Source organism: Diceros bicornis, chromosome 17 (genome assembly GCF_020826845.1).
Source record: "Diceros bicornis minor isolate mBicDic1 chromosome 17, mDicBic1.mat.cur, whole genome shotgun sequence".
Lineage (NCBI taxonomy): Eukaryota > Metazoa > Chordata > Mammalia > Perissodactyla > Rhinocerotidae > Diceros > Diceros bicornis.
In genome coordinates this window covers 53,890,013-53,914,344 of record NC_080756.1, presented here as the reverse complement: position 1 = coordinate 53,914,344, position 24,332 = coordinate 53,890,013, and the positions used below count along the sequence as shown (strand labels likewise).

At 40.7% G+C, this 24,332-nt stretch overlaps 1 protein-coding gene across 1 annotated transcript in view; it reads right to left on the bottom strand.

The window, feature by feature from the left end:
• The window catches only part of CLEC4A (C-type lectin domain family 4 member A), a 39,978-nt gene extending 20,610 nt beyond the window's left edge, over positions 1 to 19,368 (bottom strand). Inside the window, exons 1-2 of the mRNA XM_058558868.1 lie at positions 19,063 to 19,368; positions 2,620 to 2,736 (exon numbers count right to left, since the gene is read on the bottom strand). Coding sequence (XP_058414851.1) covers positions 2,620 to 2,736; positions 19,063 to 19,144 — 199 coding nt within the window. The 5' untranslated portion in view covers positions 19,145 to 19,368. The remainder of the gene's footprint in view (positions 1 to 2,619; positions 2,737 to 19,062) is intronic.
• Positions 19,369 to 24,332: the final 4,964 nt, after the last annotated feature.

Sequence of the window (24,332 nt, the reverse complement as noted above, 5' to 3'; positions counted from 1 at the left end):
GGAAAAATCAGCTAATTCGGAGGAGTTCTAAGTTACCTGTAGAGTGAGGAATCAAAAAAAAAAATCCAATATTGATCAGGAGGGGAGAGAATTATTCTCTTCAACTCCTTTCCTTTATCCATCCCAACTGGCTCTTATTCCTTAGCACACCAACATGCTCAAGTCTCTCACAACTTAAAACTAACCTATCTCTCCCTCTGGAAAGTGAATTTTCTCTCTTTCCTTCTTCCTTACCTCCTTACCACATACTAGCTTCTGCTTCCACTACTCCACTAAAGCCGCTCTTGCAATGGGTCATCAGTAACGTCCTAGGCCACTTCTTAGCTTTCTTCCTCCTTGACCTCCTGCAATACTTGACCCTAGTTCTCTTCCCCTTTAACTCTTGGGACACTACTCTTTTCTGTTTTTGCCCCCACCTTTCTTGCTATTGATTCTTATACTCCTTGATAAGCTGCTCTTTCTCTATCCATCTCTTTTAAAACGTAACATTCCCCATAGCTCCATCTTTATCCTTCTTTCTCACACTAAATCCTCTTCCTGAGCGATATCATATGTCCCCATGGTTTCAACTGCTACCCATACGTAAATGACTTCCAAAACTCAGACCTCTCTCCTAAGATCCAGATCAGATATGTCCATTTGAAGTTCCCAGAGTCATATACAACTCAGCATGCCCAAAACTTAAATCACCATCTTCCATCCCAAACCTGTTATTCATCCTATCTTATCTCCCTCTGATTAACTGCATGATTTCTGAGCACCAAGTCAGAATATTGGAGCCATACTTTACTTCTCTTGATCCCTTATTCCTCAGATTTAAATATTCATCAAGCCTTTATCTCCTTGATTCTACCGCCTCACTATCATTCAAAGCTACCGCCTCTTCTCTTTCTTCACTACCACTAGCCTTAGATCACGTTCTCATTATCTCCCAACTGGATAATGAACTGGCTTTCTAACTTCTCTCTTTGCTTCCAATTTTGTCCTCATATATCCATTTTACACACCTCTGCCAAAAGCATTTTTCTATTAGTCAAATTTAATTATATCACTTCCCTGCTTAAAATCCTCCCATGGCTCTCCATGACTGTGACACATCATGAAAGTGGCCACAATTTTCCACTCTCTGTGTGTCCACACCCCTTTGCAATATGACTTCTCAGCTTTTCCAATAAACAAGTGTGGTCTATTTCTCCACCACTTGAATCTGGGTGGGCTTTAAGACTTCCTTTGGTCAATAGAATATTCAGAAGCAACTCTTGTTAGTTCCAACCTAAGATTTTGAGAGGCTTTGCTCGTTTCCACTCTCACTCATGGAAGCCTACAGGTCTCCATCTAAACGAGCTCAGGCTAGCCTGATGAATTATGAAAGAAATGTGACCAAACTGCCATGTCATTCCAGCTGACATCCTCTTCCCTAGAAACTGAGCTACTGGTACCTGACTGCATATGCATGAATGATTTCAGCCAGGAGCAAGGTACCTCCCAGCTGAGCTCGGTCCAAATTGCCAAACCACAGAATCATCAGAATCATAAGCTAAATAAATAGTTGTTCTTTTAATCCACTAAGTTTTAGATTTGTTTATTAAGCAGCATAAGATATGGATACAATAACCTTCAGGGAGAAAAACCATACTCTTTAGAATTGTACACAACACTCTTTATAACCTGCGTCCTGCTTATTTCTCCCACCTACAACTTCATTTCTCACAGTTCACTTAGCACCATATGTTCCAGTCATTTATATTTATATTTCCCCAAATTTGTCCATGCTCTCTCACATTTCTACATCATTCTTGGTACACACAGCTATAGATGTCACCTCCTTCAGGAAGCCTATCTCAGCCTCCTGTGCTTCTTATCTACACAACACTTACCATAGAATGTTATAACCACTGGCTCATTTGAACAGTTACTACCATTCTCTGAACTTCTTGAGACCAAGGGCTATGGTTCTGTCTAGACTCTGTCTGGCACAATGCCTGACATATAGTAGATGGCCATTATTGCTTATTAAATGACCAAATGGATGAATAAAATATCTACCCAAATATATACTCATTTTTATGCCTTTTTAAAATTTGAGAAATTCTTAAAGCCAAAGATATGCAGAAATCCACGTATTTGCCAAATTGGCTTTCAGATCTCACACAGGCTTGGGCACAACAGAAATAATTAAGGTGAAATTTCAATGGGAAACTGTTCCTGGAATATTTCTTCCCATCTCCTTGTCCACCTGCTAATCCCAAAATATGTTCCTGTGCATTCAAACAGGCATGGCCTTATAAACACTACTAAGGAAATATAGATTTGTCCTCACTTACACAACTATCAAGTGTAGAAATGGTGCCCTATAGATTTCACTCTACAACACAAAGACATGCACACACATACATTCCTCAATTTCTCAAAAGAGAATGGATTCCATTATTTTTATAGAAGAGTAACTAAATTCAAATAAAACAGAATTTTCAATGGATTCGCACTAATTACATCTCCCCACAGAGAGGACTTCTTTTCCAGATTTCTAGATAAACCCACGGTTAAATGTCAGTATCTAATGGATGCCATCTCTTCATAGAAGGCAGACATTCCTTATAGATTCAGTCGGATACTTACTGGCAAAAGCGATAGAAAATGAGATTCCCAATAGCAGCAGAAATATCAGCAATGAGACAAGAAGTAGCTTGAGAAAACGGGAGTTACTTTTGTGAAAGCTGGTCTTCTCTTTAGGAGCTGAAGGAGAAATCAAATTAGTTTCATTAGTAATAAATTCTAACATTTACTTCCTCTTTCTCCTTCTCTTCCTCTTTTCCCTTTCCTTGGATCACACACTGTTACTATCATACAAATATGATATTTGAAATAATATGAAAATAGGAAGGAATAATAATGTTCTTTGTAGAAACTTTGCAAAATACATAAAAGCACAAATTTCTACCATTGAGGATAACTGTTGTTAATATTTTTGTATATATCTTTCCAGTATATGTACATACATGCACATTTTCCCACATGATTGACACATTATATATACTGGTTTTTGACCTACTATTTTCTTACACATTTTTCATACCACCATGTTTTCTTCTTTAACACTCTCTATTGCAGTTGCATAGTATTTCATTATATATTTCACTAATCTTTCAGATTGTTTCCAACTTCAAAAACTTTAAATAATGCCCTAGCAGATAAATCTTTATAATCCTCCCTCATCACATCCTTAAAATAAGGTCACATCTTTTTAGTCACTATTTCATGGTTAAGAATTACTTTCTCAAGTGTCCATCAAAGGATGAATGGATAAAGAACATGTGGTATTTATATATAATAGAATATTATTTGGCCATAAAAAAGAATGCAACCTTGTCATTTGAGACAACATGGATGGACCTTGAAGGCATTATGCTAAGTGAAATAAGTCAGAGAAAGACAAATAGTGTATGATCTCACTTATTTGTGGAATCTAAAAAAGGGTGGGGAGGAGTTTGGAAGACGGCTGCGTAGGAGAATCCTGAACTCACCTCCTCCCATGGATGCAGCAAATCTACAACTACCTAGGGAACAATTTATTCTGAGAGAGATCTGGAAACTGGATAAAAAGAACCTCCACAAAAGGGACAACACTGACAGGAGTGGAAGAGGGAGAAAAACAGCGCTGCTGAGGAAAAAACCACACCCTAGCCATGGCACTTCACAGCCAGAAGGATGTCAAAGGTATGGAGATTTTCTGCAGGAGTAGGGGAGCTGAGTTCACATTAGGCACCCAGCCCTTAGATCCAGCACAAGAGACACAAGATCCCATAATACCTGGCTTTGCTGGCTTTGAGAACTAATGGGGAATATGCCCAGGAAAACTATAGAACTTCAGAGAAAGAAAAACCTGCTCTTAAAGGGCCCACACACAGACTCACCTGACCTATAAACCAGCAAAAAACACCAGATAGAAAAGTGCATAGTCTATTGGTAAAAGAACTCACTTGCTAAGCTCAGAGTGCATCTCAGAGAGGCAGGAGGTGGCTGGGCCCATCCCCCCAGGGACCAAGACACTGGTGGCAGCCATTATTTTGACCTAGTTCAGTTGTGTTGACACAGATGCTGGCAGGTGCCATTGGATTCCTTCCTCTAGCCTGTTAGCACAGGGGTCTGCCCCAAACACTAGAACACCTGAGGTAATGGAGTGCAGACAGGCAGCAGGGATCCCACTCCAAGGACTGGCCTCGCCTACCAGCAAGCCTACAGCAAACTTGTGGGCCCATGTCAGTGGGTCATGTTGGTCCACAGCAGACTTGTGCCGCTGGCGATTGCAAACAGCCATACAGGGGATCTGTCCCACCTTCCAATGCCTGAAACAATTGTCCACTGCCATGCCTGGGGGCTGGCTCCATCCATCTGCACTCCCAAGGTAGCTGTGTACCACAGGACAGCATAGCTAGATCTGGCCAGAGGCCTGCCCTGCCCAAAAGAGAGCTGACAACAGCTGCATGCTGCGGGGAGCCTCAGCAGAGACCTGAAGTAATTGTGAGCCCTCAAGCCTAGCAACCAGCCACACTGGGGGCCTGACTCACTTAAGAGCAAAACAGCAGTAGTTGTGTGCTATTAGACCTTGCAGCCAGCAGTGCTGGGGCTTACCCCACCCACTAAAGCAACTGTAGCGGCCACATGTGGCCTAGTCTTACAACCAGCCAGCACAAGGACTAGACTGGCCTACCCATGGACCCACAGCAATAGCAACCCTGCCACAGCAGAAGGGCACATGCAGCCCACACAGGGGACACTCCTGGAGCATTTGGCATGAGTGATGAGAGAGGAGAACATTCTGGGCCCCATAAAGCATCTCTTACATAAGGCCACATTTCCAAGATCAGGAGATGTACCTTATTTACCTAATACATAGAAATAAGCAGAGAAGTAGGCAAAATGAGGAGGAAAAGGAATATGTTCCAAATAAGGGAATAGGATAAATCCTCATAAAAAGAACTAAACAAAACAGAGATAAACAATCTATCTGACAAACTAAAAGTCATAGAGAGGTTCACTGATCTTGGGAGAAGAATAGATGAACACAGTGAGAACTTGAACAAAGAATTGGAAAATATAGAGGTGATGTTAGCATCATGGTGGAATGAGTTGTCCCCTTTGTCACTCCTCTCTAACTTATAACCAGTAGGATACCCACTGACCGAAAAAGGACTCCCTGAACAGCACACCCGAACGCCTGAGAGACCCATGCATCTATACATCTGAAGGTGTTGGACTGGACCTCCTGGAGGCAGCAGAACCACTGAAATAGCCCCCTTCCCCTGCCCCATGGCAGTAATTCAAACCATGGGTCTTCACACTGGTGAGTTCACTGGCAACCAGAGACTGCAGGGGCAGACACACCACTCATGGCTTAGCCCTTGCCCCCTCCACGTGGTGGCAGGTGGCACACACATCCTGAGGCTTTGGGACACAGAGCAGAGCCAGTGACCCAGCCCCCTCCCCTGGAAGTGGTGCTGGTCTTTCCAGTAGTGGGGACAGCATCTAAAACATGTATTTCCCTGGCAGTGGTGGTGGCACCCTGTCCTGAGGTTTCAAAGCATATTGGTGCATGAGCAGAGCAAAGCATACCAGAGGCAGCATGAGCAGCAATGACACTCACTCACAGCTTAGCACCTGCCCCCCACAGTGGTGGCAGGTGGCGCACATGTCCTGAGGTTTCAAGATACAGAGCAGAGCTGGTGACCCATCACTTCCCCCTCTCCTAGCAGTGGTATTGGTCTTTCTAGCATGACTATGGCATCTAAAACACATATTTCCCCAGCAGGGGCAGCATGCCCTGACCTGAGGTTTCAAAGCACACCAGTGTGTGCCAGCCACTAGAAACTGTAGGACCAGCAACAACACTCACAGCTTAGCCCCTGCCTCTCCCCTAGCAATGGCAGGTGGCACCTGTGGACCTGAGGCTTCAGGAACCACAGCAGAACCCATGACCCAGCCCTAGTGGCAGGAACCCTGACACTGGCTCTGCCAGCAGCAGGGGCTGCATACAAGACCCTGTACCTTGGCAGTGACAGCAACACCCATGAACCTAGTGCCCCTGGCAGTGGTGCTGCCAGCAACCCCAGATAATCTAGGAGCAGCAGCACGGGTGGTTCATGGGGCAGCAGCACCTGAGCCTCTGAAGATCCTGCAGAAAGCCTGTGGGGGAACATGAGACCCAGGTGATCCCAGAAGCAGCAAAAGTGCTCACAGCTTGGTGACCCCAGTTGCGACACCTGAGACTGCAGTGACATTATAAACAGGAAGGCATCAGCAACCTCAGAGGCACAAGCAGCACTAGGAGGGCATTGATGACACCTCTAGCAGAGGCAGTGGAGAGTGGAAAGTGCAGGCTCTCAAATACAATCAGAGGAAGCTTGGAACCAAAGTGACCGAAGCCTTACCCAAATAAGAAAAGTGTTTACTACCACAAATATACCAGCAGAGGATCAACTCATCAAGTATCATGAAGCACTACAGTAATATGGCAGAAAAGAAAGAAAATGATGACTCTCCAGCAACAAATTTGAAATCACAGAAGACTACAATCTAACTGACAGAGAATTCAAAATAGCTGTCATGAAGAAACTCAACAAGTTACAAGAAAACTCAGAAAGACAGTTCAATGTGCTCAGGAATAAAATGAATAAGCAGAAGGAATACTTCATCAAAGAAATTGAAACTCTGGGGGGAAAAGACAGAAATTCTGGAGATGAAGAACACAATTAAAGAGATGAAAAGTAAAGTAGAAATCATTGACTATACAGCAGACCATATGGAAGAAAGAATTAGTGAGCTTGAAGATAGAAATCTAGAAAGGATTCAGGTGGAAAAGGAGAGAGAATTAAGATTTTTAAAAAATGAAAAAATTCTATGAGAAATATCCAACAATTAGAAAAAGCAACACAAGGATAATAGGTATCCCAGAAGTAGAAGAGACAGAAAAGGGAGCAGAGAGCTTATTCAAAGAAATAATAGCTGAGAACTTCCCAGGAACTGAATATAAATACAGGAAGCTAATAGAACTCCTAATTTTCTCAATGCCAAAAGACTTTCTCCAAGGCATATTATATAAAAAGTGTCAAAAGACAATGAAAAAGAAAGAATATGAAGGGCAGCTAGAGAGAAGAAAATAACTTCCAAAGGAACCCTCATCAGGCTATCAGTGGATTTCTCAGCAGAAATTCACAGGCTGGGAGAGAGTAGAATATTCAGAATATTGAAAGAAAAAACTATCAGCCAAGAATACTGTATCCAGCAAAGTTATCCTTCAGATACAAAGAGGAAATAAAAGCTTCCCCAGACAAACAAAAGCTGAGGGAGTTCATCACCACTAGACCTGCCCTACAAGAAATGTTGAAAGGAGACTTTCTACCTGAAACAAAAAAGAAAGGTTTACAAAGCTTTGAGCAAGGTGATAAATAGACAGACAGAATCAGAAAATTGCAACTCTATATCAGAATAGGTTAGTAAACACTTAATTATAACACAAAGGCTAGAGGGAAAGAAAGTATCAGTAATAACTATAATCACTTCAATTTAGTAATAAACTCATAATACAAAAAAGGATGATTTGTGACAACAAAAACATAGAAGGGAAAGAGAAAAAGGATGGAACCTGCATAGGCTAATGGAGATAAGATGCTATCAGCAGAAAAAGGACAATCTCATCTATGAGATCTCTTATACAAACGTCATGATAACCACAAAAGAACAAATCAGAGCAGAGTCACAAATCATAAAGAGGAAACTGAGAAAAACATCACAGAAAACCACCAAACTGAAATGGCAGACAGAAATACAAGGAAAAAGAAACAATGAAAATATAAAACAACAAGTAAACAAAAGATAAAATGGCATTATTATGCCATCATATATCAATAATCACTCTAAATGTAAATGGATTGAATTCACCAATCAAAAGACAGAGTGGCTGTGAGGTTTAAAAAACAATATCCAACAATATGCTGCCTCCAGGAGACCCATCTCAGCTGTAGAGACAAACATAGGTTCAGAGTGAAGCATGAAAGATGATACTCCAAGCAAACAGCAACCAAAAGAAAGTGGGTGTAGCTATACTTACATCAGGCAAAATACACTTCAAGCCAAAAAAGACAGCAAGAGACAAAGATGGACATTATATAATGATAAAAGGAGCATTCCACCAAGAAGACATAACACTTATTAATGTATATGCACCTAACATAGGAGCACCCAAGTATATAAGGCAACCATTAACAGACATAAAGGGAGAAATTGAGAGCAACACAATAATAGTAGAGGACTTTACCACCACTTACATCAATGGATAGATCATCTAGGCAGAAAGTCAATAAGGAAACAGTGGCTTTAAATGAAATATTAGACCAGATGCTCTTAATAGATGTATATAGAACATTCTATCCAAAAGCAGCAGAATACACATTCATCTCAAATGCACATGAAACATTCTCAAAGATAAACCATATGTTTAGAAACAAAACAAGCCTCAAGAAATTTAAGAAGATTGAAATCATATTAAGCATCTTTTCTTACCACAATGGTATGAAACTAGAAATCAACCACAAGAAGAAAACCGGAAAAATCACAAATATGTTGAGACTAAATGACATGCTACTGAACAACTATTGTATCAATGCAGAAATCAAAGGAGAAATCAAAAAATACCTGGACACAATTGAAAATGAAAACACAACATACCAAAACTTATGGGATACAGCAAAAGTATTACTAAGAGGGAAGTTTATAGCAAAACAGGCCTACCTTAAGAAAGAAGAAAAATCTCAAATAAACAATTTAACAGTCCACCTAAAGGAATCAGAAGAAAGAAGGACAAATGACACCCAAAATCAGTAGAAGGAAGGAAATAATAAAAATCAGAGTGGAAACAAATGAAGTAGAGAATAAAAGGCCAATACAAAGGAACAATGAATCTAAGAACTGGTTCTTTGACAAGATAAACAAAATTGACAAATCTTTAGCTAGAGTCACCAAGAAAAAGAGAGAAGTCTCAAATAAATAAAATCAGAAACGAAGACAGAGGGCCAGCCCTGTGGCTTGGTGGTTAAGTGCGCGCTCTGCGATGTTGGTGGCCCGGGTTCGGATCCCGGGTGCGCATTGAGGCACCACTTCTCCGTCCATCCTGAGGCTGAGTCCCACATACAGCAACTAGAAGGATGTGCAGCTATGACATACAACTATCTACTGGGGCTTTGGGGGGAAAAAATAAAATAAATAAAATCTTAAAAAAAAAAAAGAAACGAAGACAGAGCAATTAAAATGGACACCACAGAAATACAAAGGATTATAAGAGAATACTATGAAAAACTATATGCCAACAAATTGGATAACCCAGAAGAAATGGACAAATTCTTAGAATCATACAACCTCCCAAAACTGAATCAAGAAGAAATTTGAGAATCTGAATAGACCAATCACTAGTAAAAAGATCAAAACAGTAATCAAAAACCTCCTAAAAAATAAAAGTCCAGAACCAGACAGCTTCTCTGGTGAATTCAACCAACCATTCAAAGAATATTTAATACCCTTCCTTCTCAAACTCTTCCAAAATAATGAAGACAGGGGACACTTTCTAACTCATTCTATGGGGCCAACATTACCCTGATACCAAAACCAGACAAAGACAACACAAAAAAAGAAAATTATAGGCCAATATTGCTGATGAACATAGACACAAAAATCCTCAACAAAATATTAGCAAGTCAAATACAATACATTAAAAGATCACATACCATGATCAAGTAGGGTTTATACTAGGGATGCAAGGATGTTTCAATATCCACAAATCAATCAATGTGATATACCACATTAACAAATGAAGAAGAAAAATCACATGATCATCTCAATAGATGCAGAGAAAGCATCCAACAAGATACACCATCCATTTATAAGATGGGTATAGAAGGAAAGTATCTCAACACAATAGAAGCCATATATGACAAACTCACAGATAAAATCATACTCAGTGGTGAAAAACTGAAAGCTATCCCTCTAAGAACAGGAACCAGGCAAGGATGCCCACTCTCACCACTCCTATTTAGTATAGTATTGGAAGTCCTAGCCAGAGCAATCAGGCAAGAAAAAGAAACAAAAGGGATACAAATTGGAAAGGAAGAAGGAAAGTTGTCACTATTAGCGGATGACATAATTTTATATACAGAAAATCCTAAAGGATGCTTTATAGCAAAAAACTATAAGAAATAATAAATGAATATAGTAAAGTTGCAGGGCACAAATAAACATGCAAAAATCCGTTGTGTTTCTATACACTAACAACAAAACAGCAGAAAGAGAAATCATGAATACAATCTCATTTACAATTGCAACGAAAAGAATAAAATACCTAGGAATAAATTTACCCAAAGAGGTGAAAGACCTGTACACTGAAAACTATAAAACACTGTTGAAAGAAATCAAAGACACAAAAAAATGGAAAGATATTCCATGCTCATGGATTGGAAGAAGTAACATAGTTAAAATGTCCATACTTCCTAAAATAATCTATAGATTACTTGCAATCCCTATCAAGGTGCCAATTACATTTTTCATGGAACTAGAATAAAGATTCCTAAAATATACATGGAACAACAAAATACCCTGAATAGCCAAAGCAATCCTGAGAAAAAAAGAACAAAACTAGAAGTATCACTCTCCCTGATTTCAAAATATACTACAAAGCTATAGTAATCAAAAAGCATGGTAGTGGCACAAAAACAGACACACAGATCAATGGAACAGAACTGAAAGCCCAGAAATAAAGCCACACATCTATGGACAGGTAATTTTTGACAAGGGAGCCAAGAATATACAATGAAGAAAGGAAAGTCCCCTCAATAAATGATGCTGGGAAAACTGGACAGCTACATGCAAAAGAATGATAATAGACCATCATTTTACACCATACACACAAATTAACTCAAAATGGATCAAAGACTTGAATGTAAGACCTGAAACCATAAAACTCCTAGAAGAAAATACAGGCAATAAGCTCTTCAACACGGGTCTTAGCAGTATCTCTTTGAATGTCAATATCTTGAGTATCAAGGGAAACAAAAGAAAAATAAACAAATGGGACTACATCAACTGAAAAGCTCCTGCATGGCAAAAGAAACCATTAACAAAATGAAAAGACAAGCTAACAATTGGGAGAAGATATTTGCAAATCATATATCTAATAAGTGGTTAACATACAAAATATATGAAGAACTCATACAACTCAACAACAAAGAAACAAACAACCCCTTAAAATGAGCAAAGAATCTGACTAGGCATTTTTCCAAAGGATATATACAGATGGCCAACAGGACATGTAAAGATGTTCAATATCACTAAGTATTAGGGAAATGCAAGTCAAAACTAAAATGAGACATAACATCACACCCAGCAGAATGGCTATTACTAAAAAGACAAGAAATAACAAGTGTTGGAGAGGATATGGAGAAAAGGGAATCCTCAGGCCAGCCCCGTGGCTTAGCAGTTAAGTGCGCGCGCTCCACTACTGGCGGCCTGGGTTCGGATCCCAGGCGCACACTGACGCATCGCTTCTCTGGTCATGCTGAGGCCGTGTCCCACATACAGCAACTAGAAGAATGTGCAACTATGACATACAACTACCTACTGGGGCTTTGGGGGGAAAAAAAGGAGAAGGATTGGCAATAGATGTTAGCTCAGAGCCCGTCTTCCTCAGCAAAAAGAGGAGGATTAGCATGGATGTTAGCTCAGGGCTGATCTTCCTCACAAAAAAAAAAAAAGGGAATCTTCATACACTGCTGGTGGGAATGTAAACTGGTGCAGTCACTATGGAAAACAATATGGAGATTCTTCAAAAATTAAGGATATAACTATCACATGATCCAGATATTCCATTTCTAGGTATTTATCCAAGAACACAAAAACACTAATTTGAAAAGATATTTGCACCCTTATGTTCATTACAGCATTATTTACAATAGCCAAGACTTGGAAACAACCTAAGTGCCCATCAACGGATGAATGGACAAAGAAGATGTGATATATATATATACACAATGGAATGCTACTCAACCATAAAAAAGATGAAATCTTGCCATTTGCAACAACATGTATGGACCTTGAGGGTATTATGCTAAGTGAAATAAGCCAGAGAAAGTCATATATTGTATGATTTCACTTACATCTGGAAGACAAAAAAACAACAACAATAATAAACAAACACATAGATACAGAGATTAGATTGGTGGTTATTAGAAGGGAAGAAGGAGGGCAGAGGGCAAAAGGACTTTGGGTGGTGAACATAATGTAGTCTATGCAGAAATCAAAATATAATGATGTAAATGATGTATACCTAAAATTTATATAATGTTATAAACCAATGTTACTTCAGTAAAATAAATAAATAAACTAAAATAAAATTTAGAAAGACAGCACTCATAGATGCAGAGAACAGATTGGTGTTTGCGAGATGTGGTTTGTGGGGGGATGGGCAAAATGGATGAAGGACATCAAAGGGTACAAACTTCCGGTTATAAAATAAATAAGTCATAGTGATGTAATGTAGCATGGTGACTATAGCAACTTACAATATTATTAAATATTATTGCATACTGTATTTGAAAGTTGCTAAGAATGGGCCAGCCCTGTGGCTTAGCGGTTAAGTGCGCGTGCTCCGCTGCTGGCGGCCTGGGTTCGGATCCCGGGTGCGCACCGTCGCACCGCTTCTCCCGCCATGCTGAGGCTGAGTCCCACATACAGCAACTAGAAGGATGTGCAGCTATGACATACAACTGTCTACTGGGGCTTTGGGGGGAAAAAATAAATAAATAAAATATTAAAAAAAAAAAAGAAAAGAAAGTTGCTAAGAGTATATCTTAAAAGTCTTCATCAAAGAAAAACAAACTTTGTCTATGTATGGTGACGGATGTTTACTAGACATTGTGGTGATCATTTTCCAAGATAGAGAAAAATCAAAACACTACGTTGTACACCTGAAACTAATATAATGTTATATGTCAATTACACCTCAATAAAAAAAGGAATTATTTTCTTTAAGCTATGAATAATTGCCAAGTGGGGCAAAAACCCTCAAAAATGTATAATATGATCTCATATTTAGAAAAATACATATACACAATTATGAATATTTATATCTTGAAGGATATACACTAAAATGTAAATTATAGTTATCTCTACATGGTAAGTATACATATAATTTAAATTTGTGTATACCTCGTTTTTAATTTTTTTCTATAATGAACATTTCAACACATAATAAAGTTATATACAGTTTTTTAAGGGGAAAAAACAGTTTTACTGAGCATTCTCTTTGTCTCCACAGAAGTGTTTCAGAAAAGCAATCATGACCTCCCTCTCATAGTTTCTTATAGTCTATGTCCTTTTTTCTCTCTTTTGCTCTATCTCTATCATATATGCTAACCAAATTACCTTTTATCTACTCCCAAACTTAGTTTAATCCATCTCAGAGACGCAGTGTACAATGGATTTTCTGATATCAGACCAACTTACCTTGAAGTGTAAGGGACTTTCTTTGGAAGACTTTCTAGTCTTTCAACTGCAATGATCTTTTGTTCCACATTAGTCCAGTACTAACAAATACATCCACAACACTTCCACCCAAACTCTTCCCCTCTTACTGATCAAGAAACAAAGTCCACTAATTCATCAACAGCCCCTGCAACTGGGCCGATGGCTTCAAGACCTGTAACCAATCTCTTTTTCCTTTTTGTTTTTTTAAATTTTTTCACTTTTTTTTATTTTTTTGTTTAATGCAGTAACATTGGTTTATAACAATGTATAAATTTCAGATGTACATCATTATACTTCTATTTCTGCACGGATTACATCATGTTCTCATGTAGATCACTCAAATACTAATTACAGTCCATCACCACACACATGTGCCTAATTATCCCTTTCACCCTCCTCCCTCCCCCCTTCCCCTCTGGTAACCACCAATCCAATCTCTGTCTCTATGTGTGTGTTTGTTGTTCTTATTATCTACTACTTAATGAGTGAGATCATATGGTACTTGACTTTCCCCCTCTGACTTATTTCACTTTGCATAATACCCTCAATTTCCATCCATGTTGTCACAAATGGCTGGATTTCATCGGTTCTTATGGCTGAGTAGTATTCCATTGTGTATATATACCACATCTTCTTTATCCATTCGTCCCTTGATGGGCACTTAGGTTGCTTCCAAGTCTTGGCTATTGTGAATAACGCTGCAATGAATACAGGGGTGCATGTATCTTTACGCATTGGTGTTTTCAAGTTCTTTGGATAAATACCCAGCAGTGGAATAGCTGGATCATATGGTAGTTCTATCCTTGATTTTTTGAGGAATCTCCATACTGTTTTCCATAGTGGCTGCACCAGTTTTCACCCCCACCATCAGTGTATGAGAGTTCCTTTCTCTCCACATCCTCTCCAACACTTGTTGTTTCCTGTCTTTAATTATAGCTTTCTGACGGGCATGAGGGATATCCCATTGTAGTTTTGATTTGCATTTCCCTGATAGTTAATGACGCTGAACATCTTTTCATGTGCCTTTTGGCCATCTGTATACCTTCTTTGGAGAAATGTCTGTTCAGGTCCTTTGCCCATTTTTTAATCGGGTTGTTAGTTTTTTTCTTGTTGAGATGCATCAGTTCTTGATATATTTTGGAGATTAACCCCTTATCAGATGTATGGTTTGCAAATATATTCTCCTAATTTTAGGTTGCCTTTTCATTTTGTTGATGGTTTCCTTTGCTGTGCAGAAGCTTTTTAGTTTGATGTAGTCCCATTTGTTTATTTTTTCTATTGTTTCTCTTGCCCTGTCAGACAAGGCGCTTGAAAATATGTTGCTAAGATCAACGTCAAAGAGTGTACTGCCTATGTTTTCTTCTAGAAGTTTCATGGTTTCAGGTCTTACATTCAAGTCTTTAATCCATTTTCAGTTAATTTTTGTGTATGGTGTAAGGTAATGGTCTACTTTCATTGTTTTGCATGTGGCTGTCCAGTTTTCCCAACACCATTTGTTGAAGAGACTTTCCTTTCTCCATTGTATGTTCTTGGCTCCTTTGTTGAAGATTAGCTGCCCATAGATGTGTGGATTTATTTCTGGGCTTTTGATTCTATTCCACTGACCTGTGTGTCTGTTTTTGTGCCAGTACCATGCTGTTTTGGTTACTATAGCTTTGTAGTATATTTTGAAATCAGGGAGTGTGATACCTCCAGCTTTGTTCTTTTTTCTCAGGATTCATTTAGCTATTCGGAGCCTTTTGTTGCTCCATATAAATTTTAGATTTCTTTCTTCTATTTCTGTGAAAAAATGTTGTTGGAACTTTGATAGGTATTGCATTGAATCTATAGATTGCTTTAGGAAGCATGGACGTCTTAACTGCTAATTCTTCCAATCCAAGAGCACCGAATATCTTTCCATTTCTTTGTGTCTTCTTTGATTTCTTTCAACAGTGTTTTACAGTTTTCAGTGTACAGGTCTTTCACCTCATTGGTTAAGTTTATTCGTAGGTATTTTATTCTTTTTGTTGCAATTGTAAATGGGATTGTATTCTTAATTTCTCTTTCTGCTACTTCATTGTTAGTGTATAGAAATGCAACTGATTTTTGTATGTTGATTTTGTATCCTGCAACTCTACCGTATTCGTTTACTACTTCTAAAAGGTTTTTGGTGGATTCTTTAGGGGTTTCTATATATAAAATCACATCACCTGCAAACAGTGACAGTTTCACTTCTTCCTTTCCAATTTGGATCCCTTTTATTTCTTTTTCTTGCCTGATTGCTCTGGCTAGGACTTTCAATACTACACTAAATGGGAGTGGTGAGAGTGCTCATCCTTGCCTGGTTCCTGTTCTTAGAGGGATAGCTTTCAGTTTTTAACCATTGAGGATGATATTAGCTGTGGGTTTGTCATATATGGCCTTTATTATGTTGAGGTACTTTCTTTCTATACCCATTTTATTCAGAGTTTTTATCATAAATGGATGCTGTATCTCATCAAATGCTTTCTCTGCATCTATTGAGATGATCATGTGATTTTTATTCTTCATTTTATTAATGTGGTGTATCACATTGATTGATTTGCAAATTTTGAACCATCCCTGCACCCGTGGAATAAATCCCACCTGCTCAGGGTGTATAATCTTTTTAATATATTGTTGTATGTGATTTGCTAGTATTTTGTTGAGGATTTTTGCATCGATGTTCATCAGTGATATTGGCCTGTAATTTTCTTTTCTGCTGAGAAGTCAGCTGATAGCTTTATGGGGTTTCTTTTGTATGTAACTTGTCTTTCTCTTGCAGCTTTTAGGATTCTCTCTTTATCTTTAATTCTGGACATTTTAATTATGATATGTCTTGGTGTGGGCCCCTTTGGGTTTATCTTGTTTAGCACTATCTGTGCTTCCTGTACCAGGATGTCTGTTTCCTTACTTAGGTTAGGGAAGTTTTCAGCTATTATTTCTTGAAATAGATTCTCTGCCCCTTTGTCTCCCTCTTCTCCTTCTGGGAGACCTATAACACAGATGTTAGTGCACTTAATGTTGTCCCAGAGGTCCCTTAGACTCTCCTCATTATTTTTAATTATTTTTTCTTTTACCTGTTCAGCGTGGGTGATTTCTTCTAGTCTTTCGTCCAGGTCACAGATCCGTTCTTCTGTATCCTCTACTCTGCTTTTGAGACCCTCTAGTGAATTTTTCATTTCCAGTATTGTATTCTTCGTTTCTGATTGGTTCTTTTTTATATCTTCCATTTCTTTGTTGACATTCTCACTGAGTTCATCCATTCTTCTCCCCAGATCAATGAGCATCCTTAACACACTTTGCTTGAACTCTCTGTCAGGTTGGTTGCTCATTTCTGTTTCACTTAGTTCCTTTTCTGGGGTTTTGTCCTGTTCCCTTACTGGGAATGTATTCCTTTGCCTCCTCATTTTGCCTCTTCCCCTGTTCTTGTGTCTATGTATTAGGTAGGTCAGCTACGTCTCCTGCTCTTGGAGAGGTGACCTTATATAAATGACCCCTTGTGAGGCCTGGCAGTGTGCTTCCCTTAGTTCCAAATGTTGCAGGAGTGACCCCTATGTGGGCTACATGTGTCCTTCCGTTGTGGCATGGTTCCTCTTCCTGCAGGTGCCCAGGGAGGCTGAGCTATGCCCCTAGCCAGTTGTTGCAATGCTCAGCTGCTTGTAGTTGTTGCAGGCCCTTCAGTCTCTTTATCGGGTGTGGGGAGCCTCAGAACAGTTGGCTGCAAGTTCTAATAGCACATTCCTGTTGCAGTACTTCTATTAAGTGAGTAGGCTCCCAGTGTGGCAGGTTGCTGGGCTCAGGGGCTTACAATTATTATAAGCCTCCAGCCTTTATGTCTCTTGTCAGCTCTCTGAGGATTGCAGCTTGGTGGGGCTGACCTCAGGCACAGGAGCACCCAATTGTTTCAGGCTTTGGAAGGTGGGGCCAACCCTCCATGTGCCTCTTTGAGAAGTACAAGTCTTCTGCAGCTGACAAGCCTCACCACCCACAGGTCCACACACACAATCAACACAGTCCTGCCCCATGAGCACACCCTGACCTCCTGAAGTGGACCCAGTCTCTTCAAGGCGGGAGCCCCACACACTCCACCACCACCCCACATTCTCCACCTGCTCCTTGCTCATGCCCTTCCCCACAGAGGTGGGCCCACTTGCCAGGCTACAGAGAATCCAGGCCGCTCACTTAGCAGGCCCACAAGTTGCCCAAGGGCATGTTGTGGGGTGGGGCCAGTCTCTAGGGTGGGCTGCCTGCCCTGGCCAAGCTGGATTAAATCAGTGCTCTAGTGGGTGGGGCAGACCCTGGGCTAGCAGGCCCCAGGGAAAAATCCAATGGCATCTGCCAGCATCTGTGTCAGCATGCCCACACCACAACAATGGCCACCGCCAATGTCCCAGTCCCTGGAGAGGTCTCACCTCTCACCAAGATGCACTCAGAGCCTATCAGGTGAGTCTCTTTTCATCAAACGACTGTGCACCTTTCTTTCTAGTGATTTTAAGTTGCTTTCCAAGATGGGTTAATTTGTGCATGGGCCCTTTAAGAGTCGGCTTTAGTTTCTTTGTGAGCCAGCTTTTCTGGGGGTACTCCCCAATGTTTTAATAGCAAGCACAGTCAGATACTATGCTGCTCATCTCGATTGTGCTGGGTCCAAAAGATGCCTATAGCAGGGGTGCTCCTCGGCTCAGGTCCCCCACTCCTTCAGGGAGGGCTGCATACCTTTGGGCTGCTCCTGGGCAGCCGTGAAGCGCTGCGGCTTGTGAAGGTGGCATTTTTTCTCTCCAGAAGGGAATTTCTGCCTCTTCCACCTCAATTAAGATTGTCATTTGTTGCAGGAGTTCCTCTTATCCAGTTTTCAGTTCTCTCTCTGGGGTAATTCTCCTCCGTGGGAGGAGGTAAGGTCAGAGTCTGCCTACACCGCCGTCTTGACTACTCTCCTCCTCAATATCTTTTTTTTTTTCATGAGGAGATTAGCCCTGTGCTAGTATCCTCCAATCCTCCTCTTTTTTTGCTGAGGAAGACTGGCCCTGGGCTGACATCTGTGCCCATCTTCCTCCACTTTATATGGGATGCCGCCACAGCATGGCTTGACAAGCGGTTTGTCGGTGTGTGCCCGGGATCCGAACCTGCGAACCCCAGTCCGCTGCAGCAGAGCACACGCACTTAACCGCTTGCACCACCGGGCCAGCCTCGTTCTCCCCAATCTCTTGACTGCAGTCTCATTCAGTCTCAGAAGGCATAGGAGAATAACTTTTCACCATGACTATCATTCTCCTTCGCTCAGGACTGTAGTGGATTTCTCACAACTCAGTTTTGTTATAGTATAACTGTACAACCCCTTATAGCTTATTTTCAGGCAACTCAATCTTCTAAAATTCTCATTTCCCAACTGTGGCCAGTTGGAGAACTAGCAACTAACATTATCTATGCTTCATTCGTAATATTCTCTCTTCATCCTTCATCTCATCATTAAAACTCTGACCACCAGAAAATGTTTCTTACCTGCAGAAGGCTCTGATTTGCTGCCTGAGGACTTGAACTCATTTTTGAACTTCACTTCAGCATAAGTGATCTCTGAAGACATATTGAGAAGAGATCTTCTGCTCTCTTCAAAAAATTCTTTTCATCTGTTCCTGAAAACATCTTAAAATAAAACCCAAATATGGTGGTAACTTGACATACTTCCTACCACGAAATTAGATGAGAACTCAGGTCCCAGATAGGCAAATAACCCTGAGAGGAATCTCATGAAAACTAAAAACCTCAGACAGGCCCAATCTCCAGGACCAGCACAGTGAGAATCACAGCGTTTAAACATATGCTAGCAAATGTAATAAAAGTATGAACTCAAAGTGTAGAGGAAAGAAATAGGAAGGAAAAGAAAACAGGAACTGAGCGATTATGGAAATATTTCCTGAGAACTGTGTGATCTGAACTCACCAGCAAGAATAAAATTCGAGTATTTGTGTGCATCCACATGCAAATATAATTATTTATAGACCAACCAACCTGGGCATATACTCATTTGTGCTGCATTTTCTTTATCATTTATGGCTGATCAGGTAACTTTTGGGGACCACATTCTAAGAGGATCATTGACAAAAACTTACATGTCAGCCTCCCCACTTTCAAGACTCAGTGTACTAATGTAGTGGAAAAGTCAAAGTTTAGGTCGTATGCCTTCTAAAGCTGCTCCTCAGTGCTCTCCGCTTTTCCTTGTTGTTCTTAACTAACTCCATCATGAGTCTCCACTCATTTTGCTATAGTCACCTCCAGCAACTCCTGAAAGCAGCTCTCTCTACTGAATGTTAGAGGAGTAGGCTACCCTTTATTCCATCCTTCTCTATCTCTTTAAGCCCCACAACACAACAAAAGGTTATACATGTATATATGACTTGTGTGTGTGTGAGTGTGTGTGCGTGTGTGGAAGACTAGCTCTGAGCTAACATCGGTCGCCAATCCTCCTCTTTTTTCTGAGGAAGACTGGCCCTGGGCTAACATCCGTGCCCATCTTCCTCTACTCTATATGGGATGCTGCCACAGCATGGCTTGACAAGCGGTGCATCGGTGCACACCTGGGACCAAACCTGTGAACCCCAGCCCACCACAGTGGAGAGCGCACACAACCGCTACACCACCAGGCCGGCCCTATACGACTATTTTTTAACAAGTTAGGATAATTTAATGGAATCACAATTTAGGAGATAAACTGAGCGCTAAATATGACTTTTTCTAAAAATCAAGAGGAAAACACTCCAAAAATTACATCCTTCATGTGGAATCTTTCCACAGACATGATCCCAGCTCACATCCTAGATTCAGCTCTCCCCAGATGATCCTCCTTCTTTTAATCTCCCTCAACTAACTCCTCCTCCTTCTGCATAATACACACACACAGATTTATGTCTATATTTATTTCTATATCTAAATATATTCAAAACCATGAGTTCATACTAATACCTTTAATTCCAGCCCAACACCAAAAAAGTTCATTCTAGTTTCCTCTCTTTCCACATTTCTGATGCCTTTCCATGACACTAAGAAACCTGCTTCCATTATCTTTAACTTAATTACTTATTTGGTCAATCCCTCAGAATTAACTAATCTTCTATCTTTGCTGCCACTCCCTCTCTGACTAAGATGCCCTTCTCTCCCTGATTGGGCCCAATCCAGGCCCCCATTTTTGTTGATGCCCTCTTCATTCTGCTTGGGTTTTCTCTCACAGGGCCAGCCAACCCCCATGGACACCCTCTTCACCTTGCTCAGGTGTGACACCTTATGCTAGGCCAACCTCCATAGGATAGCCCTCCTTACTCTGCTTGGACTCTGATTCCTGATGCTGGCTCCCTAACCTCCACTTGGAATCTGTCCTTACCCCACTTAGGATCTAACACCCTCCTCACCCTGCCCGGCCTCTGAGGCCCCACACTGGGCTACCCCACCACATGGACAGCCTCCTTATCCTGCTCAGCCTCTACCCTCTGCATGGACCATTTCCTTACCCTGCTTGGGCCTTGACATCCCGTGACAGGTCCTCCACCTCTCAGCAAGGATGCCCTCTCCACCCTGCTTGAGCTCCCTGCACCTAACCACCACCACATAGAGGTCCTCTTCACCCCTCAGGCACTGGCACCCCACACCAGACTGCTTTTGATACCCTAAACCAGGCCATTGCCATGTGTGGACACTCTGCTCAACGTGCACAGGCTCTGGTTCCCCATACTAGTTTCTTACCACTATGGGGATGTTCTTCTCACTCTTCTTGAGCCCTAACACCACTGCCAAGCCAACTCCCTGCACAGTCACCCTTTTCCCCCTGCCTGAGCCCTGACAACCTGTACCAGACCACTGTTGCTCTCCCACCACATCCTATAACAGACACCTACCTTGCTCTATCCCATCTAATGCTTTATTTAGGACTGAATCATTTAGTAAGAAAAGGAAAAGAGGTATGAAAAAAGTAAGAGAAGAGGAAGAGCTAATTCTTACCAATTTTCCAGCAAATAACTCCTGGATCTAACAAGCACTTGCATATGGACAAGTGTGCATGTACATACCTTCATCCCAATAAGAATCATTGATTATCAGGGTCTTAACAATCTAAGCTTGTAAGGGGAAAGCAAACTATATTCCTAAAGGTATCTCTGTTTCCCTGGAATGAGTTACATTATAACTGGATTTCACTGTATCACAAAACACTCCAAAATCTGAGTGGCTTACAACAACAAACATTTATTTCTCACTCACATTACATGTGGGCTTAGGGTCTGCATAAGTTTGACTGTAACTCTGCTTGGCTCTTTTCTAAGTGTTGCCTCATTCTGGAACCTAGGATCACAGAGCAGTTCCTTGTAACCTAAAACATCTAGTAACATTCAAATCCTCTATTCAGATAAGGTGTACATTACAATCCACTCTGATTCCATTGGCCAATGGAAGTCACCTGGACTTGCTGTGAATGGAGTGGGGAACTACACTCTACCTATAGGGAGACACATCAAGGACAGCAAAATACCATAGACTGAGTAGTTTAAACAACAATTTATTGCTCACAGATCCTCTAGGGCACAGAAATAAGATATTAGAACTTCTATTTATATGTATTTAAAATGTTAAGGAAGAGAGTGACATCAGCATCACGGCAGAGTGAGCTTTCCCATAAACTCTCCCCCCAATAAGTTACAACAAAAAGGACATTCACATGCCAACAAAGGACACTCACACAACACAAGAGGACATCTGAGAGTCCCACAGAGCTGCACATCTGAGAGTGGATGTGCTGGAGCCCCAGGAAGAAGCAGGGAGAGGTAAGGAGAAATCTTCCCCCTGCCCATCAATCAGCGTCTCCGGGTCTGTGTGGCTCCCAGAGAGGACGGAGGGGTGGCCCTCAGTGGGAAAACCACTCTCCAGTTCTCTCACACCCTGTGTGAAAATCCCACATGGAGGAGTCTGAACTGTTGCAAGGGTGCTGTCAACATCTGAGCACCCCAGGAGAGCAGATAGCAAGAGAAGAATGAGAAACACCCTCAAGATGGGGCAGGCAAAAGAGAAAGCACCTCCCCCCTGCACGCCCGGCACTCCAGCTCAGCCAGTGGGCCAGGGTGCTCTGCCTGCGGATGGCAGTGGGCTCAGAATACACAGCCCTTGACTCCCACCCAGGGCCTGCAGGTGGAAACTGCAACCAGATATTGTCAGGATGAGGAAAAACAAATAAAACTCAGCAGGTACAATGCAAAAATACATTAAATCTCTAGACCAGAAGGAGAATAACCAGCACCCAGAAATCAACCCTGTAGGCACAGAAATTTATAACCAAATGACAGAGAATTCAAAATAGCTATCATAAAAAAACTCAACAAATTACAAGAGAACACAGATAAACAATTCAACGAGATCAGGAATTTCTTCACAAAAGAGACTGAAACAATAAAAAAAAACCAATTGGTATTGTTGGAGATGAAAAACACAATGGAGGAGATAAAGGAAAATCTGGAATCTTTAAAGGATAGAGCTGACAATATGGAGGAAAGAATTAACATTATTGAGGATAGGAATGCAGATATGCTCCAGATGGAGAAGAGAGAACTAAAACTAAAAAGAAAGGAAGAAATTCTCAGAGAAATATTTGACTCAATTAGGAAATGTAACATAAGGATTATAGGAATTCCCGAGGGAGAAGAGAGGGGAAAAAGGAACAGAGAGCTTATTCAAGGAAATAATAGCTGAGAACTTCCCAAATCTGAGGAAGGAGGTGGAAATATCAGTACAAGAAGCCAATAGATCGCCTAAATATATCAACAAGAAAAGTCCCTCTCCAAGGCATATAGTAGTAAAGCTGGCAAAAGTCAATGACAAAGAAACAATATTAAGGGCAGCTAGACAAAAACAAAAAATAACATACAAAGGAATTCCTATCAGGCTCTCAGCAGATTTCTCAACAGAAATGTTACAGGTTAGAAGAGACTGGAATGATATATACAAAATTCTGAAAGACAAAAACTTCCAGCCAAGAATACTCTATCCAGTGAAAATATCATTCAAATATGATGTAGAAATAATAACTTTCCCAGATAAACAAAAACTAAGGGAGTACATGACCACAAGACCCCCACTACAAGAAATGCTCAAGAAGGCCCTCATGCCTGAAACAAAGAAGAGAAAGGGGATACAAAGCTTCGAGCAAGGAGAAAAATAGGTAGACAAAATCAGAAAATTAGTAGCTCTCTATCAGAATATATCAGCAAACACTTAAATACCAAAATCAAAGATTAAAGGAAGGAAAACAAAAAAATAAACATAACCTCATCACTTTAAACACACACCCACAACACAAGATGGAATAAGTTCTGACAATAACAACTTAGAAGGAGAAGAGGAGAGGGCTCAAATTGACTTAGTCTAAGGAAATAAGAGGTCATCAGATAATGAACTATCTCATCCATGAGATCTTTTATACAAACCTCAAGGTAAACACTAAACAAAATGTTAAGGAAAATAAGCTTTACTGATATTATATGGATTTAGTGTTGGTTGCATGTCATGTGTGGTATGGGATCTATCTCGAGGGAAGAGTGGAGGTTCTGCAACTCTGAGAAGTTGCTGGTGTACCTCCACTGTTCATTCATTCTGCATGTTGCATCATATTGTAATTTAAATATCTGTGTAATCAAGAATTTGGCTGGCCTTTGCTCCTGAGAGGTAGCATATAAATCCTCAGAATTACTGAGTAGTAGGAGTGTCTTTGTTATTTAGAGTGAGCCCTGATACTTTAT